This window comes from Athene noctua, chromosome 10, assembly GCF_965140245.1.
Source record: "Athene noctua chromosome 10, bAthNoc1.hap1.1, whole genome shotgun sequence".
Lineage (NCBI taxonomy): Eukaryota > Metazoa > Chordata > Aves > Strigiformes > Strigidae > Athene > Athene noctua.
The window spans coordinates 657,911-676,684 of record NC_134046.1 but is presented as its reverse complement, the minus strand read 5'-3'; the positions used below and the strand labels follow the sequence as shown (position 1 = coordinate 676,684).

The 18,774-nt window shown below is 46.2% G+C and overlaps 2 protein-coding genes across 6 annotated transcripts in view; one reads left to right on the top strand and one right to left on the bottom strand.

The window, feature by feature from the left end:
- Positions 1-158: 158 nt before the first annotated feature.
- MBD4 (methyl-CpG binding domain 4, DNA glycosylase) lies at positions 159-4,836 on the bottom strand. Its single transcript, XM_074914593.1, has 7 exons — positions 4,586-4,836; positions 3,490-4,238; positions 2,746-2,820; positions 2,010-2,144; positions 1,619-1,768; positions 882-985; positions 159-376 (listed from the first exon to the last, which is right to left on the bottom strand). Exons 1-7 carry the CDS (start codon positions 4,834-4,836, stop codon positions 299-301), a joined length of 1,542 nt encoding a protein of 513 aa, XP_074770694.1. The 3' UTR covers positions 159-298.
- A 151-nt stretch (positions 4,837-4,987) lies between these two features.
- IFT122 (intraflagellar transport 122) overlaps positions 4,988-18,774 on the top strand; it is a 32,438-nt gene continuing 18,651 nt past the window's right edge. For 2 of the 5 annotated variants that reach the window (XM_074913840.1, XM_074913839.1), the window contains exons 1-15: positions 4,988-5,103; positions 5,680-5,746; positions 6,634-6,718; positions 7,546-7,624; positions 8,413-8,489; positions 8,920-8,986; positions 10,000-10,146; positions 12,081-12,156; positions 12,697-12,892; positions 13,607-13,741; positions 14,355-14,557; positions 15,022-15,159; positions 15,484-15,648; positions 16,520-16,717; positions 18,266-18,406. In XM_074913840.1, the coding sequence (XP_074769941.1) occupies positions 5,063-5,103; positions 5,680-5,746; positions 6,634-6,718; positions 7,546-7,624; positions 8,413-8,489; positions 8,920-8,986; positions 10,000-10,146; positions 12,081-12,156; positions 12,697-12,892; positions 13,607-13,741; positions 14,355-14,557; positions 15,022-15,159; positions 15,484-15,648; positions 16,520-16,717; positions 18,266-18,406 (1,815 nt within the window). In that variant the 5' untranslated portion in view covers positions 4,988-5,062. Of the gene's footprint in view, positions 5,104-5,679; positions 5,747-6,633; positions 6,719-7,545; positions 7,625-8,412; positions 8,490-8,919; positions 8,987-9,999; positions 10,147-12,080; positions 12,157-12,696; positions 12,893-13,602; positions 13,742-14,354; positions 14,558-15,021; positions 15,160-15,483; positions 15,649-16,519; positions 16,718-18,265; positions 18,407-18,774 lie in introns of all 5 variants that reach the window. The other 3 variants (XM_074913843.1, XM_074913841.1, XM_074913838.1) reach the window with 2 other exon arrangements.

Here is an 18,774-nt window from a genome sequence, read left to right as displayed (position 1 = left end):
GAAGCTGGGCCTTGGGGGAGGAGGTTTGAGGCAACAACCCAGGGCTCAAACCCTGCTCCAGCCCCACCAAGACAGGCCTGAAGGCTGCAGCCTGCTCTGGGGGGCAGCCTGAGCCCTGCCCCTTGACCCCCAGCCCCTACAGCCTGAGCAGACACCACCACAACCGGGACACCTTTATTAAAAAAAAGTATGGAGATTTTAACCATTTCATTTCACCCCTGCCCTGAGCAAACACAACATTTACATTAAGATGGGGGTGAGCAGGGGCCCAGGGCAGGGCCGGGGGGGCCGCCTTCCCTCACTCAAGTTTCAGCCTCTGGCGGTTCTCCCAGAGCCAGTTGTGGTACACGCTCAGCTTGTGGTCCTGCGGCTGCACCTAAACACAGCAAAAGCGGTTAGTTTTTATTAAAGCACCTTCTCATACAATGCTGCCCTGCCTATTTCCCCCTCCCAGCTGTGCAGGGAGCAGCGAAAGGCCGTGCCTCTACCTACAGCAACCAAAGGGACAGGGGGTCACCCCAAAACCACCCACCCCCCAGGAATCCGGAGAGCAGAACAGCCCCTCGCTGCCACCCACCATGGCCAAGGCCCCACCAACACCAGTGACAGAGGGATGCTGGGATCCGGCCAGCGGGGAACAGGGAACCTGGGCCTAAACCAGAGCAGGGAAAAGGCTCTCACCCCCACAAGGAAGAAAGAACACCGTGAAAAGTGGAAAAAAAATCACAGAAGGTGACAAGTCTTGATTTACAGGTTCAGACTTGTAAAAGGTACATCCTGAGAATCCAACCTACTGAAGATGGAAGAAGTGCTATCCTGTTCTTTTAATCCAAGGGAGTCCCCAGGCACAAGCCCAGGGACGCAGCACCCGCAGCACCCACCTCCTTCCACTCGTTGACACAGAAGATCCTGTAGGAGTCGTTCCCGTACTTGCCGATGCCGTGCAGCTCGATCGGGTACCTCCAGCACTTGCCCAGGTACTCACCTGCAACAGGCACACGGCTCGCCACCCGCAGAGCCACCCCCGACAAACCCCCACTGCTCTGCTACGGCAACACGGCTCTGCTTTGGAGCATTTTAAGTGGAAAACACAAGTTCCAGCTGTTTCCTGGTGACAGTAGGCGATGAATCCCTAACGGGGTGTGTACTAAACACCTTTTCAACAAGTCACTCTGGGTGAGTTTCAATTACACTTCTCTCCTCAGAGCCCACAGAGGAATACTTTCATTCTAAGTACAGAAAATATCAGAATCATAGAAAAATTCAGCTTGGAAGGGCCTCCAGGAGGTCACCTGATGCAAACCACAGCAGAGCCACCTTATCATAGTGCCGCAGAACACAAGATTCAGCCCTGCAGGTGTCTGTATCTCTTCCCACTCAAAGAACTCTCCCAGACCATGGTCTCTGGCAGAACCCGTTATCTGTATGTTATTTTATTCCCAATTAAGACAACAGGATCAACAGCTCTGCATATGTAAGACCCACATATCCCAACGCTGCATAAAACAAACCACTACCATTATTTGCCAAACAGAAGGAAAAGTCAGAGAGCATAATAATGCTCTTTGTTTTGCTAGTATAATTTATACCCTTCACAGACACATCCAGGGAAACCTACCCGAGAACTTGATGATAGTTTTTGCTCTGAGTTCGTAGAGGCCGAGAGGTTTCAGCAGCTCTGACATTTCTTTCCAGTCTGCAGCCCTGGCTATTTCAGGAGAGGGATACTTCTTAAGGAACTCCCAGAGCACAGGAATTGCCATTTTACCTAGTGAACAAAACCACTGTGAACAGGAGGCTGTGCAGGTAATTCTCTGTTTTGATTACCTATGTACACTTTTTGAAGCAAGCTTTTTCAGAGGCAAATGAAAGATTTATTTTTTTTTTTACACTGACACAAATTAATATGCCTTTATTCTTTCATTAATGCCTTTAAAAATGTCAGCTGTTCTGACCCTATACCACCACCCCAACATTTACACCACATGAAATTGTATTACTCTATTTACCTGAAGTTTTATTGAGAAATATGGTTGCAATGAGAAGTTTCCATGGATCATGGAAAAGCGTTTCCTGGATCAGATTAAAAGGAGAACGTGGAGGAGTCCATTTTCTGAGGGCCTTCCTTCTAGGTGGGCTGGGAGCTGCACAGAGGCAATACAGGAAAAATTATTGGGTAGTGAAGGATGGATTTGCCTATTTAAATGAAAACAATTTAAAAAAACAGAGACCTTTTGAAGCAGATTCACCTTTGGGGCAGCACTATATGTGGATGGAGCAATGGCAACTCCCACAGAAATTTCAGAGAGCTGCAAGGGACTGTGTGTCCCCTGGCAGAGGCCGCAGTAAGAGCCCAGGCTGCCTGCTCGTGCCCCAGGTCCACGCTCCGTACGCTCCCGAGGGACAGCCCTGCCCCGCTCCTGCCACTCCCGGGGAGGCACAGAGCAGCCACCGCAGGGCAGCGGGTTGCCCCCCACAGGGGAAACACCTCGGCACCTGCAGAGCTTCCCCAGAGCCCCTTCACCCACCACTCACAGCTGCCGAGGCTTTAACAGCCGCCTGCAAGGCACCAACCACCCAGGTTCAAAATGGGACAAGACCAGCACTAGTGCAGCAAGCCGAGCTCTCCGACGCCGCCTAAGCATGGCCAGCCTAAAACCAGAGGAGATTGCCCATAACAACAGTTGATCTTGACCCATCCTATTCCTTCCCCCATAAAAAAAAAATCCTTAAAGAATATTATACCTTCTTTACTGTATTTACTTGAAAAATACGGACTTGTCTTCCTCCGATCCACTTGTGTTTGTGGGATACACTCTTCTGTAAAGAAATAATACTTTAGCATTAAAAAGAAAAAAACCCAAGTACTTTGCTGTCATGTTTCAGACACCATTCCCACTTAACGTTGTGATGGAAATACAAGGATTTCTTGTAGGTGTACAGAACATAAACATGCTTTAGAGCCACCCCAGTACTCCACTGTATTTCAACTCTATAAAAAAAAAAATCTTCAGAAGATAAACCATTACTTTGCCACAGTCTGAGGAAACAGGCTCAAACTACAACCAAGGATGAAGTGTTGTCCGCACACTCTAGCACATGAAACAAGCCAAAACTAGCCTTTTTCACGGAGCAAGCTGACCAACCGTGCAACAACACTGAAAGAGTTAGTGCAGCGAAGGTACTGAACATTATTGTATTGTACTATACAGCTAGTGACGGCAGAGTAAGTTCCAGTTGTGAATAAATCTGCACTAAGTTAAATGCTGCTGGGTAAAGAAATTGGACAGATTCAGCTGTCAAAGCAGCTTGACCCGAGACAGAATACTGTGGTCAAGGAGCCAGCAGAACCCCTGGCAGGACATTCAGATCACACTCTGCTCAAAGCCACACGTGTACCTGGTGGCATTGTAACTCCTGCCAAGCTTGTCTGGTCACATAGTGCAAGGCGTCAGCATCCATTTGTGTAAGGTTTAAAATCCTGGTTACCTGGACTCCCTTGATCTGTCTTTTCCCCAGTTTTCAGTCCGTGGGTTTTCTCCTCAGATTCCGGGGGAGGTGGGTCATTAGAGCCTGTCTGCACGCCCTCTGCCCGGCTCTCCAGCGCCCTCTGTGCGAGAGCTCCCAAAGACCTCCGCCGTGTGTCTGGCCCGGACCTGGATGTGCTCGGCAGAGTCCTTCCCGCACCCTCAGGGTCCGAGTTCTGATCCCCTACACCCTGGCTACCAGCGACACGCGTCTCTGCCTGCCTACAGAGCTTCTTGCTTTGAACACACTCCGTCTCCTGTTTGTTACATGCTCTTCTCTGCCTTTTGTTTTGGGTATTCCCTCGATTCCTCTTTTCGGAGCTCTTTACAGTTTTCTTATTCTGAACACTTTTTCCACCCACCCTCTTCCTTTTGGTTTTCAAACAGTCCTCCGGGTTTATGCCTTTCACGACCGAATCTTCACTCTCCAGAGCAGATGCAAGATCTTCCAGGTGTTCATCTCCAGTCTGAACGTTCTGAATGTCACCCTCTGCACCATTTTGTCCACTGAGGTCTTGCACTTGACTGTGACAATCCCCATTCTCCAAAACAGTTCCTGCAGCTTTTGTGCCGGATCTTTTCACCCTCGAAGGGGCACTCCTCTGATGAGGAGCTGCAAAATCAAAGTTTTCTGCTTTTAGCGTTGTCTCACCAATTCTCTGCAAATACTTCACAAGTTCGATTTTTGATCTTAGCTTAATTCCTTCAGGACTGCAGTAGGAAAAAAAAGTAAATTAGCGAGGAGTTACTCATTTTCTTGCTCTTCACTTAAAAAAAACCCCTCTCGTGCTTAAAAAAAGAAATGGTAAAAGTAGTTGACAGGGTGATGCCTAGACAAAATTCTGTGACCCGACCAAAAAGCGCTCGCACGAAGTGCTTACAGACAACCCTACGGGAACTACACCGCCGCGCCCGGAGCGCCGTGCAGGGCGGGCACAGGAGCTGCCGCACGACCGCGCAGCACCGCGAGGAGACAGCCACCTGCCCGGAGGCGGCGGGCGCTCGGCCGCCCATCGCCGAGGGCTGTCCCCAGACGCGCCCGCCGGCCCCGGCCTCACCTCACGAAGTGAACGTCGATCCTCCCCGCCGTCCTGCCCGACCGCCGCCGGCTGGCCACCCGCTGCCAGCCGCTGGGGACGGCGCCGGGCCCGCTCGCGGCCGGTATCCTCGCCAGGCCGCCCCCCCCATCCTCGGCCGCCCCCCGCCCGCTGCCGCCCGCGGAAGGCGGCGCCCGGGCGGGTCCCCCCGCCGCGGGGGGGGCGGCAGGGCGCGGGCAGCCGGCCCCCCGCGCCACACCGGCCGCCGCCATCTCAGCGCCTCCATCACGTGACGCCCCGCGGCACCGCCCCCGCCGCCGCTCCCGCGCTTTGTCCCGCGCAAGCGCGCCCGGGCCCCGCGGGGCGCCCCCTGCCGCCGCGGCGGCCCGCCGGCCCCAGGCGCGTGCGCGTTGCCCGTGGCGCCGCCGGCGCGGGGGAGCAGCGGCCCGGTGGCGGCGCTGAGGCGGGACCGCGCGGGCGGCCCGGCCCGGCCCGGCGATGCGGGCAGCGCTCACCTGGCGTGACAAGGCCGAGCAGTGGTGAGCGGCCCTGGGGCTGCGGGCCGGGGGCGGCCCGGCTGGCCGGCCGTGGCCCCCGGGGAGCGGTGCCGGGCCCGGCGGCGGTGACTCCCGGCGGCCGGCTGGGCGGCCCGGGGCAGCTCGCCGGGGCCGCGCCGGGCTCTGCCGCGGGTCCCGGGCTGGGTGTCCCTTCTCCTGGCCTTCCCCTCGGCCGGCCAGCCGCGGGCGGGAGCGGCAGCGTTCCCGCGGCCTCCTGGGCCGTACCGGCGCTCCCGGGACGCGGCGTCTGGCTGGGGGGTTTCTGCTCTTTTCACTTCGCGTTTAGCGCAAGGCCAGTGGCTCTGCCCGCGGGGCCGCCGCTGCGGGCTCCTCCCAGAGTGCGGCCCCGAGCCTCGGCGGTGGGCAGAGGCGGCACAGGGGGGCCCTCACGGAGGGGCCGCCGGGTCTGGGGAGATTTCTCAGGAATCAGATACACTCTCAAATGCCCGGTTAACGATTCTGGGTATGTGGCACCCTTGAGGTTAAAGGAAGCTTATCTTCTGCCTACTAATACGGGGTTTTCTTGGGGGGCTTTGTTGTTCTTGTTTTCTTCTTCAGTATTTATGATCTCGCATTCAAACCGGATGGGACTCAGTTGATAATTGCTGCTGGAAATAGGCTGCTGGTAGGGAAACTTCTTTTTCCTCTTGCAGTTACAGCTGTACAAATACGATTTCTTTCGTATTAATTTATGAATATAACCTATCAAAAATCCTCTTATCTCTACTCGTCCAGCCTCATATCTACATACATATTAATGCATGCTAACTGTAAAGTGTTTTTGAAGCTTTTTAATGTTTCTTAGCAAGTTTTAAGCTCTTACTTCCAAAAGTAATGAGATTTAATTTCCTTGCATCATCTTATCTTTTCGCACCTCACCCGGTAGTTTGAAATCCATTAACCTGCACCCAAGAGCGCAGTGGCATGGTATACAAACACTGCCTTGTTACAACTTTCACACGGATCTCTGTGAAAAGGGGAAGGAAGCTCAAACTCACATCCCTGCTTTCTGAGAAGCTGTGGCTGAAGCTTTGAGCGGGTCCCTGGGTCCCCTGCCCACCGGCGAGAGCAGCGGGGTTCCCGCTCCGAGGGGTGGGCGCAGGGACTGGCGTAGCGGGTGCTGCCCGCGCTGCGGCGCGGGACCGCGGGGCTTGTCACTGGCAGGGCTGCTGGAATGGGCCTTTCCAGTACCTTGTCATGTTTAAACACCTAACGTGCGGAAAGACGGGAAGGAAGTAAAACAAGCTGGCCAAATGAGCCGTGGGGAAATTTCTTTTGTGCGTGTAATTTTCTAGTGCCGAGCCTCCTTTCATTCCTAGGAAGAATTATGTTAGGGAAAGCTGCTTCTGTACTCTAAAACTGTCTTGCACAGACTGCTACGCAAAAAAGCAAACGCAAAGTGTATAATCTTGTTGGCCTTCAGCAATTTTATATCCTAGTCCTCCCTGGAAGATTTTTTAGGTATGTTTTTATGTTTGTATTTGTATTTCCCCCCCCCCCTTGTTTAAACAGGTATATGATACTTCTGATGGAACCTTAATTCAGCCTTTGAAAGGACACAAGGACACTGTGTACTGTGTGGCTTATGCTAAAGATGGTAAATATCTCTTTGTGGGGCTTTGTTAGTCTGGCTCGTAAAGTGCCTGTCTTCCATCTCTTGTTGCCGGTTGATCAGTACAGAAGTCGGGGTTGTTTCAGGAGCAGTATTCTGAACGTGTGTGAGCGCTGGTGGGTTGGTTGGTTGGTTTTTAACAGAGAGTTTGAGCTGCTCCACAAACACTACGTGCAGATCTCCTGTATTTTACACGTAAGGCTGCCTGTTAATCCAAGAACAGCAGTCCCTGCTTCCCCTCCCCTTCTGCTTCAGTGATGGTTGAATTTATGTTTGTGGGGTAAAGGGAGGAGGTTTACCCCAGAGATTCCTCTTTCTAGTACTCCACCTGCCCCTGATTTTTATTCCCGTGGCTCCTCTATCCCAAAGCTTCCAATCTCCCGATCCTTCACATGTTGCCACGCTCACTACAGACCTTATTCTGCTTCCACTTCTTTCACTGTCTCTGGTTCTCATTCTGTGGGGACTCACTGTGGACTCGGAGGCCTTCCTCTCAAATACTGCTGTTTAAGTTACAGGGGATACTTGTGAAAATGCACTGGTTTTCCCTTGACACTGTTAACATAAATCTCCAGCTGTGCCTGGCAGGGTTGGAAGGACGCGCCGGGCTTTGACGCTCCGAGGGAGTAGCAGAGTCATGGGAGTTCCAGGTAGCTGGGGAAGCACAGTCACATCAAGACACTTGCAGTGTTGGGCCCCTCGTTCCTTGAGCCGTGTCAAGTATAAGAACTTCTTGCTCTCTCTTTGATTTGACTATTTGGAGTGAAAGCGATTCTTGTATGTGTGGGATTTAAATTCCATTTAATTCCTAGGCAAACGTTTTGCATCTGGCTCGGCTGATAAAAGTGTGATAATTTGGACTTCAAAGTTAGAAGGAATTCTGAAATACACGTAAGTGGTGCCTTTCAGTTCTGTGCCTCTCAGAAATGGGCTTTGAGTTTGCGCTTCTGCTGTCACAGAGTACGTGCTGTTAGAGCTGGAAGAAGGTTGACTAAGGTCAGAGAAAATGCCAGGGGGAGCAGGAGAGGGAAGAGGAATAGAACAGAAGTATCAGGATGAGGCAGGAAAGCAATTAAAGGCATAAAAGAGGGTGGGAGGTCTAGATAAATCTCTGAGTTTAGAGGGCTGACAGAGAACTGGGGAAACTCTGTATGTTGAAATAAAGTGAAGCAGAATGACTCATCTTGTATAATAAAATTAATATAATTCTGGTTCAAAGACCAAGTTAAATATAAGGTTTGGTACTTTTGGTGTATTTTCATCTTTCTCCTGGCTTTGTTTCCGTCATCCCTCTTAAGTGACATCTTCAGATTCCGTTGCTGAATGTGCATGCACGTTTATTGCTAGTTAGTAAGTACAAGCTAGTGTACTAGTAGGAGCATACACAAGCATACGTGGTTTAGAATTTGGATATAACCTTTAATCATATTTCACAAACCACCATCTATGTACATTTTTAGCTAATCTTGATGAAATACAGTGAATCTTTCCACTTAGAGACATTTTTTTTAAGGGTTTATTACTGATTCAGTTTACAGTAATTGCAGATTAATTTGATGTAGTATAAACTGATCGAATTATTTCTGGCATCTGGTAGACCTTTCAGCTATCTTGCTGAAAGTCAGAAAAGGGGGCATTTAAGAATGATTTATTGAAATATGATTGTAACTTCGTTCTAGGCATAATGACTCTATACAGTGCGTTTCATACAATCCTCTTACTCATCAGTTGGCATCCTGCTCCTCCAGTGATTTTGGTATGTCTGCTTCCTCTAACTTTTCCATTAAGCCAGTAAATTCTATTGAAGCTGTACAGTGAAGCTAACTACAGGTAGATGCAGTTCTTTATATCCAGAAGAGGTGAGATATAAAGGTAGCTAAAGTTAAGTAACGTTAGATACTTATTTAAATCACTTAAACTCAGTTGGAAAGGACTGTGTAGTGAGGTGCCACAGGGTGAAGTGTACTACTTCATTACTATGGTTTTTTGCAGTGATATCCTCTGTATTAGATTTCTTTTCCCGTTTACTGATAAATAATATGTGTTTAAATGTCCTTGTAGCTGTGGATGAGTCTTTGATCCCTCTGAAGTCCCAGCTGAGTTTTCTGACAATATTGGTTTCTGATCTGAACGCTGGTAAATGTTCACTTGTAATTTACTTTGGCTTTTTGTTTGCTTTAATCAAGGCTTGTGGTCTCCTGAGCAGAAGTCAGTCTCTAAACATAAAACTAGCAGTAAGATTACTTGCTGTAGGTAAGTTCTAAGGATTACCCGTGTCATTTAAGTTAGTTTCAATACAAACCATTCAAAATACTATGCAGGCTTTACGTGAAAACGTTGCAGTAGTGCAGCGTGTGCAGAGCGCAGCTGGCAGCGCGAGGGGAGCTCCCGCCCTGCTGCTCAGCACCAGGGTGCTGCTTTGCCATTCGCAGCATTAAAGTACCTCAGGAGTACTTGGAATGCTCCAGGAGGAATATGACTAATATTTATCAAAGGTGATTTGTTCTTTCTTGGGTGATCTTCTCAGAGAGAGCTTCCCCACCTCCCTTCCTTTTCCAGTAGCAAAGGCATTCGGTTTTTATTTGGTGCTGTTCATAACCAGATTCTTCTGAAAGCATCAGAGAGGTGCGTTCTGCTCTTGAGCAAGTGTCTTTAACTTCTCTCTGCCTCTGTTTAGCCATCTTGTACAATAGCAATAAAATGAAGGTAGAGGTAAAAATAATTATGCTTTTTGTTTGTAGAGCTGTTCATCCCCAGCGTTGTTGATATTTTCAGTACAAGGAGATATTACAGGGAACCTGAAGCAAGGTTGCATTAACCTGTGTAAAGTCCATCTAACTGCAGCAGAGGCGAGAGCAGAAACCACGTCTCCTCTGTCCCCCACCATGCAGTTTTATCTGATCAGTGTCTAAATGTGGCTTTTAAAACAGTCTGGTCTACTGCCAACACTGTCATCCCCCAAAATGTATCTGTTACTTAGCACATGCTAGAAGTATTGCAAGCAGATGATATATCTTTTTTTTTTTTTTATTTCTACATTTTTTTATTTCTGTATATATTATAAAATGTTCTTGCTGTAGTGCATGCTGTTGCCATAAATGTGGATTTAGATGCATAAACAAACTGTAGGATTACTGGCTACTTCCCAGAACTCCCTCTTCGAAGTATATTTCAATCTATCACCCTATTTGAGTATGCTGTACCATCCTACCTTCCTGCTGCTTGTTTTTAGTAGTTTTCTCTTCAGTATGTGTGTGTTTTACCAGCTGGACAAATGATGGCCAGTACCTTGCTTTGGGGATGTTCAACGGCATTGTCAGCATAAGGAATAAAAATGGTGAAGAGAAAGTTAAAATAGAGCGTACAGGGGGTGCTTCATCTCCAATATGGTCAATTTGTTGGAATCCATCCAGGTAAATAATTTCATTCTTCCTTTTTTTCATGCTGAATAGATAATCCTTGGCTTATTGATTGCAGAAAGGCTTGACTTTTATCCCTGCTGAAACAGATTAATGCCATGCACGTTACCTTTTTTAAAGTGATTATGTATTGGGGTTTTGGCTTTGCTGCCAGTCTTTAATTGAATGGAGAAACTGGGAACAAGTTCCACTTAGATCTTAGAGTCACTCAGGTTGGAAAAGACATTTAAGATCGAGTCCAACTGTTAACCTAGCACTGCCAAGTCCACCACTAAACCATGTCCTTAGGAGCCACATCTACAGGTCTTTTACGTACCTCCAGGGAGGCGACTCCACCACTTCCCTGGGCGGCCTGTTCCAGGGCTTGACAACCCTGTTGGTGAAGAAATGTTTCCTAATATCCAATCTGAACCTCCCCTGGTGCAACTTGAGGCCATTCCCTCTTGTTCTATCACTTGTTGCCTGGGAGAAGAGACCAACGCCCCCCTCTCTGCCCCCTCCTGGCAGGGAGTTGCAGAGGGCCAGGAGGTCTCCCCTCAGCCTCCTCTTCTCCAGACTGAACCCCCCCAGTTCCCCCAGCCGCTCCCCAGCAGACCTGTGCTCCAGACCCTGCCCCAGCTCCGTTGCCCTTCTCTGGCCACGCTCGAGTCATTCAATGGCCTTTTTGGGGTGAGGGGCCCAACACTGAACCCACTCAGCGAGGGGCGGCCTCACCAGATCTCAAGAAACATTTATTTTTTGTGTTGTTTTGGTTTTTTATTTTGGCGGGGGTGTAGGTGGGCAGGTTCTGTTTGGATCAGAGAAGAGAGGAGAGCTGTGTTTTCACTTCAGAGGGAGTATTGTCCCAGGTATGGGGATAAACAATCGCTGTTGCAGTAGGTGGGGCAGTTTTTGGAGTAGAGCAGATGAGGAAGAGGAGTCCGCTCACAGCTATTTAGAGGAGATTCCAGGGCTGAAATCCAGGCCTGGCAGGAGGGTGAAGACCATGAGGAAAAAGATCCCTCTATGCATTTCAACTTGTGAGTGAAACTTCAAAAGAATGTCCGGAGAACAGTAATTGACAAAAAGGACCAAGGGCAGAGAGTATTACCCGAGGTACAAAATTAGATACTCAAAAGTTAGGAAATTCTAGATTAATAGTTGCCTGTATGGTCTTAATTTATTCTGCTTGTGTGTGTTCATTATGAGAGAGTTCTTAAAAAATGCTTAAAAGCGTGTTGCTTTTCCCCACAGGTGTGTGCATCACGCGTTGAGCAGCGGGAGGGTGCTTGCTGAACAGCTTTTCATTAGGTGTTTTTGTCTGTTCCCTTTTTGTTCAGTTTATGGCTAGAGGCATTATTTGCAGCAGAATCTTCAGATTGCCATCTCCCTTCTTCCTAGGCAAGAAGCTGTGGAGGTGACTCTCATATTTTGCTGCAAGCTGAACAGATCATGTCAGAATACCAGACTTAACAGATTTGAGGCCTGAAGCCTTTCCTCAGTCTGCTGCTTGTCTCACATGAACAATTTTTAATTTTTTTTCCTGCCTTGCACTGGTAATTGCAGTTGGCTCTCTCCCAGCTGCATCGACTCTGATGTTACGGTGGCTTTGCACTACTGTAGCTAAAGTCAGAATCGGGGCCCAGGTGCTGCGTCCGGTTGGGGGACCGTCCGCGTCGCTGTGCCCGCTGCCTGCACAGCTGTACGTGAATCATACATCAGGCTCTGCAGTTACTCCTGGAAAGGAGACTGATTTTCCCTCTGTGTCCCCAAGCTGGCTTCCTTGGTTTTAAGTGGCATGATATATCTGTTGTCCTTTCAGGTTGTGGTTTTTTTAGAGAGTAATATGGAGTAAATTCTGCTATTCTATTACTTGGTTCAGTTGCTCTAAGAAATTTATTAATAAATCACTGTAGAATTACTACATAATTTTTTTCTTTTTTTGTTAGAGATGAACGCAATGATATTTTAGCTGTGGCAGACTGGGGTCAGAAACTTTCCTTTTACCAGCTTAGTGGCAAACAGGTATGTTCTAGAAAGTGCATTCGGGAGTGGCAGGGTATTTCTGATTCTGTTTTGTGTCCTGTATTCAGAGTGTTTGTATACCAGTGCTTTATTAGCTATGTTAAAAGTTTTCTGCTTTCCCAACCTTTTATGTGTCTGCTCTTTTTTTTAACCATCTTTTCCTTCAGCTCTTGTTTATCGCGTGGCAACTCAGATGTTGTCCTACAGTTCTTGTATTAAAGCCCTTACAACATTGCTGGCTTTTGCCCTGTGGTTTGCTGGTTTGTAGAGGACATCTTTGTAATTTTTTTCAGCTGGCTAGAGAGGGTTTTGTGAGTTGCTTGTGTTTTGAGTAGACTGGGATGGGAGGGATTCTTGGATGTGTTTTAGAATTGCCCTTGGGAATGTTAATATATCCAGTGGTTCTGGGGTATGGAGGAGCTGTGCGTGGCCGGAGAGATGAGAGGATGGTATCAGTGACAGCACTTGTTGCCTTGGGAAAATGTGAAATGATCAATAGTTTTGATTTTTTTTTTTTTTCTAATTTGTTTTCCCTTGTAGGTTGGGAAGGACAGACTGCTCAATTTTGATCCTTGTTGTGTTAGCTATTTTACTAAAGGAGAGTATATTTTACTGGGAGGTTCAGATAAACAAGTTTCCCTCTTCACGAAGGATGGGGTGCGTCTTGGTACCATCGGAGAGCAAAGCAGTTGGGTGTGGACGTGCAAAGTTAAACCAGACTCCAACTATGTGGTGAGTAGGTTTCTCTGACGTTTTCACAGGCAATTTGTCGTGTAAGTTAAGACCATGAGTTTCAAACTCAGTGGCTTAGACTAGACTCTCTTAGTGAGGCAGCAGAACCTAAGCAGTGTCTAGTGAGGTCCTGGAAGTACCACCAACGTTAAAAATATCCTGAAGAAGTAAAACTTGGGCTGTAGAAGGCTGTGAATGAGCATAACACCTGTTTTCTGAAGGAAAGGCATTTGCTGCATTTTGATTAAAAAAGAGGAGGGAAAAGTAGAAAAAATGTGAACCTTCTAGGTTGACCCAATCTAATTTCACGATGGGAAGAAAACATTCAGATCTGTTCGAGTTTCCAGCATTACGCCTTGTGGAAAATGCCTGCAAGGCAACTGTCAGGCTTAAACGCTGCACCATGTGTCCTTGCACAAATGTGAACAGACACAGAGCGAGTTTAAAAACAGTCCCCCCACCCCTCCAAAAAACAACCGCCAACAGAACCAAGGCAGACCCCACCCGTCCAGCATGGTGCTCTCCGTGGTCTGTGATGAGATCAGCCCTCCTTTTGCTTGCAGTTACCAGGGTTTAGGTACAAGCAGGCTGTAATTGGTATCGATCTATACATGATGCAGGAAGGGAACATAACGTTTATATAAATGCTACGCGTTTTGCCAATTCTCACCTACATGTGCCGTTTAACTAAAATTATTTTCTTCTTGTGTTCAGGCAGTAGGATGCCAAGATGGAACAATATCCTTTTATCAGTTGATTTTCAGCACTGTTCATGGCCTTTATAAGGATCGCTATGCTTACAGAGACAGCATGACTGATGTTATTGTCCAGCACCTCATCACTGAACAAAAAGGTAATTTCACACTTGCAGTCAGGCCAAAGCGTCGCTCTCGTTCTGTTTTGTTGTTGTTGGGGGTTTTTTTTAACTAATATCCATCAGAACGTTTGGAATATGTGCTGCATGGACGAGACAGATTGTTGTCACTTTGACAGTAGAACTGAGGAATACTGTTTGCAGGATGAGAGTGTAAACTTGGATTCTGGAGGATCAGCGCTGACAAGCTTAATGAAAGATGTGGGGATTTAAAAGGACGTTGGGAGGGGCAGAGGATTTTAAGATAAGGTTTTAATCTCTGCAAATGAGATAAAAATACTGTACCTCATATTTAGCTTATTTTTCTTACTTGCAGCCTCAAGGATTTGTGCTGGTTTTGTTTCTTTATATCCACTGTCTTTTTGTGGCAAGGAATCAAAGTATTGCTCCAGAATGTGCTGTTGACAGAGGGTGATAAATTGTGATGGGGGCAGTAGATTACATAGATAGAAAAACACACATCCAAGCAGGAATCTGCTTTTAGTTTTAGAGGGGCTTTAGAAAGATTCAATTTTAATGTAAGTCTTCTGATTTCTGTATGCATTATTTTTGTGTCAGCCTATACTGTGTTGGTTTTGTTTTTTCTCTCTAGTTAGAATAAAAGGCAGAGAGCTTGTAAAGAAAATTGCAATCTACAAAAACAGATTAGCAATCCAGATGCCGGAGAAAATCCTGATTTACGAGTTATACTCGGATGATTCTTCAGATATGTATTATCGGGTGAAGGAAAAGATTGTAAAAAAGTTTGAATGCAACTTGCTGGTTGTCTGTTCAGATCACATTATTTTATGCCAGGTATGTGCCTTAAAATCTAGAGCAGTCTGGGGTGTGCTGAGACTGTGAGAGCTGTCGGGGTAGCTGGCGGGAGCAGGCTGCACTGCACAGGCTCTGTCAGCCCTTCCCCAAGGGGCCCCTGTGCAGGGCTGCTGTGACACCCAGTGCCACAGGCTGCTGAGCCGTGGCTGTGACGGGCCAGGGGGGGCTCGGGCCCACTACAACAGCCTCTGGTGAATTCATAGATTAGTGCATAATCCAGGGGAACTTTTGTGTGGGGGTGAACTACTACAAAAAGGGGTGCGGGTGTGTGTGTTGGGTGTTTTTTCACAGCATTGGGAAACCTTAAAGAATCCTCTTAAATTGACTATTTGACTTCATGATTTTTATACGTAAAAGTAGGCACACGTGCTAGTGGAGGTATAAGCATAGCACCGGGTTTTATCTTCACCTCCGCGCAGTGTTTTGTGTTTTCGTGTCTTTAGGAGAAGAGATTGCAGTGCCTCTCATTTAGTGGCATTAAAGAACGAGAATGGCTGATGGAATCTCTTATTCGTTATATTAAAGTAATTGGGGGACCTCCAGGAAGAGAAGGCCTCTTAGTTGGTCTAAAGAATGGTCAGGTAACACTTAATGTCTGGTATGTGTCTTTTCACTGTGAATAAAATTGGTTCTGTGCTCTTAGGGGAGGACCTTAGGAGCAGCATGCTCTCTTACAACCTAGAATTTTGAGAGAGTCTCATCTTGTGATTAAAAACTGATTAATTCTGTCTTTCACATTTTCTGGCTCTAAAGTTCATGCAGACATTTTAATGCACAGTTTCTCTGGAACAAAAAAACCCAATGCAATTGCATGCATTAAGCAGCATTAAAGCTGTACCTGCTATGCTGTTTCTAGTTTTAAGAACAAAAACGGATGGACTGACTTTGGTTTCAAATCTGCCCAGATCCTGAAGATATTTGTGGATAATGTCTTTGCGATTGTCCTGTTGAAGCAGTCCACAGCTGTGCGCTGTCTGGATATGAGTGCATCCCGAAACAAGCTGGCAGTGGTTGATGAAAATGATACTTGCCTAGTATATGATATTCATACCAAAGAGTTATTGTTTCAGGTAAAATTCAAAGGTGTTTTGTTTCTTTTTTTGTCTTTTTTTTTAAAAAAAGAGGAGCAGGAAGTCATTTGGAGTACAGAACATACCAAAAGTGTTGCTGTGCAGAGATTCATGTAACTGTCATTTAAGCCATTAATCACATTGTGTAGGATTTAACTGTGATCTGTTTCTCTGTTGAAACTACCCTTTTAGAGATGATAGACAAGGAATTAGCAGGCAGGAGATATGTGAGCAACAGCTGGATAAAGAGCACTTAAACATGTGACCTTTTCCGTTTAATTTAGAGCTCTGTCTGGTTCCCTTTGAAGCATTACAGTTAATAAGTGTTTTGGCTTTATCATTAGTATAAACAGAATTAAAGCCTAAACTTCTTTGTTGTGTATTCCCAGACTATAAAATGAGTAATCATAATTGTCTCTTCATTGGCAGTTTAGCAGTCACTCTAAGGGTTCGCCCATTAATGTTCATGAAACATTTTCAGAGAATACTGGATGGAAAGTATGAAGTGCTACAAAGATAGGGTCTGTAACTTTCTTTTTGTAACAGGCAGAAAAATGACCAATCAAATGTGCTGTCTAACAGTGTAGTACTGTGGAATTTTATATTATGTTCTACAGTTTCATAGTACTGATCATGAGTAAATACAAGCAAAGACAATTACAGCTGTTTATTAAAATGTAAAATACGTCCCTGTAAATCTGTTTAGGAATATTTTAGGCTTTAGAGTATGACAGAGGTAAATAAGAAGCGTGTGTGTTTGTGTGCATGCCCAGGCTATAATAGGTCCAACATTCTAGCTGAAGGATGCATATTTCTTAGGAAAGGTGATGTGAGTGCATCGGTTGTAATCATCAGTTATTTTGCTCATTAGGAACCCAACGCTAATAGCGTGGCTTGGAATACGCAGTGTGAGGATATGCTTTGCTTTTCTGGAGGGGGTTACCTCAATATCAAAGCCAGTAACTTCCCCGTCCATCAGCAAAAACTTCAAGGCTTTGTTGTGGGTTACAACGGCTCCAAGATCTTCTGTCTTCATGTTTTTTCTATGTCAGCTGTTGAAGTTCCGCAGGTAATCCTTTAATCTCATTAAGTGTTGCTTTGCATTTCATAAACATCAATGTTTAAGAAGTGAAGAAGCTTTTCTGAGATTTACACATATTCCATTACAAAAATGATTGCAGTTCACAGTTTCCTCATCGTTATTTAAGTTCTGTTGCATGATCGATTTAATTTTTGTTGATTTGCTGTTAATTAAGCTAACTTCCTTTTTGCTGTTATCGATTGTTTCTAGTTCTCCCTTTCTACTTGCAAATGCACATAGTCTGAAAGCAAAGTTGAAGATATGGTGTGGGTGTTACCTCTTCCAGTATTTTTACTGTAGTATACCTTTTCTCCGGTTTTAATTTCTTTTTTTTTTATGAGTACATCAAATACTGTCTTATTGCTGCTTCCTCTAGATGTGTTTAGGCAATATTTAAGCTGTATATTTTAGTCTGAATGCATGGTATATTCTAAATGTAGAGATTGACTTCCACAAAACGCTATTTTCTGCATTATGGGAAGCAATGGAAGAGTTTAAAACAGTCCAAGAAACAAAAAAAGAGGGGGAAGAAAGAAATCTGACATGCACCTAAGGGTGGGCAGGATTTGAAACAGAGTCGCCGAAGAAGGCAGAAGTGCCATGTGATTGTGTTAGAGTGGTTACAGGCCCGGGGTGAGGCGTGCCACACACCTAACGTGGGGCTGGCGGCGTGACATCAGCCAGAGCTGAACACCTCTGCTGGGCTGCGGGGTGCTGCAGGCACCAACGTGCTGCTCAATTACTGCGGAGTATCCCAGAGGCAGCTCTTTCAAAGCCACGCTTTTGGAGGGAGGGGCTACCAGATAAACTGAAGAAAATAACTTAGAAATGGATCTGTGCGCTGCCTTTGGGTGCAAACCCAGAGTTGGAGTAATCCGGCAGCAGTGCTCCCTGTTCGACCAGAGCGTTCGAGCTGTAGCTGCAGGTGCTGACCCTTCGTCCCTCTGTGTCAGCTTGCAGTTGGCAGTTTCTCTCTTTAATTCCCTTTTAGGGCCAGTCCTTGAGGTCAGTGTTTTGGGTTTAATAGTTGCAGTCTTGGTAAAACAGCTTTGCCATCAGGGTTGGCACACAAGGGTTACTTACCTCGTCCTGTGGGAACATTTCCAGGGATGCTTCACACTGGGCTGTTGTACCACTTGTCAAGCTTTGAGCCTTTGAGAACAAACTACCCTTCCTCTGCTCTGCTTCCATAGCATTTGAAAACAGAAACAACCCCCAAAACACTCACTGGCTTATTGTACATAATATTTAGCATGTGCAATGCTCAGAAGAATTCACATTCTTAACTACTACTTAATATGCTAGGAACTGAAGATTTCAAGATGGACGAGTTTGGAATATACGGGTTCATTGTGTCTGAAGATACAATAACAACCGTCCCAGAATGTTTTCTGTCTGTTATAACAACACATTCTCTGTGGAGCTTGTAATGGTTGTGATTAGAATATTTTTTTCCCCCCAATGTATGTACAGAATTTCACCACTATATCTCAATATTATGCTTTCTAATACATGTTTTTCAATGGAAATCCTCAGTCTGCTCCCATGTATCAGTATCTGGAACGAAAAATGTTTAAAGAAGCCTATCAAATTGCATGTTTAGGAGTAACTGATACTGACTGGAAAGAACTGGCGATGGAAGCCTTGGAAGGGCTGGAGTTTGAAACTGCTAAAAAGGTAAAGCAGTTATTTAATTATTTAGCAGAAAGCTTGCTTTCTGTTTTTATGTATATATGTAGTGCATGTGTATTATGTATGTTTTATGGCTGGAAGACAAAGTGGTGTTCCTGGGTCACTACCTTGCTTCTCTTTAGTGAATACGTGTTACTCCACATACCAAAGAAAATGTTGGTTTGTTATATGCTTAGGATCCTGAGATGAGGTTTTAAACCTCTAATCTAATTTATTTCTCTAGATAAATGCCATGTTCTAAACCCAAGTGTTAAACGCAGAGAAAATGGTTTCTTCCATCAGCGGGAAAACGCGTTAATGAATGCGAGTGGAGCTCAAGGGGGAAGTTGCTCGGCGGTGCTGCTGCCCACCGG

Excerpts from the sequence above, each read along its gene's own strand:
- MBD4 (XM_074914593.1), bottom strand. The coding sequence starts at position 4,836 with ATGGCGGCGGCCGGTGTGGCGCGGGGGGCCGGCTGCCCGCGCCCTGCC. Across the intron at positions 1,769-2,009 it reads ATTTCTCAATAAAACTTCAG|GTAAAATGGCAATTCCTGTG; the intron begins GTAAATAGAGTA and ends TTTGTTCACTAG. Across the intron at positions 377-881 it reads GTGTCAACGAGTGGAAGGAG|GTGCAGCCGCAGGACCACAA; the intron begins GTGGGTGCTGCG and ends TGCTGTGTTTAG.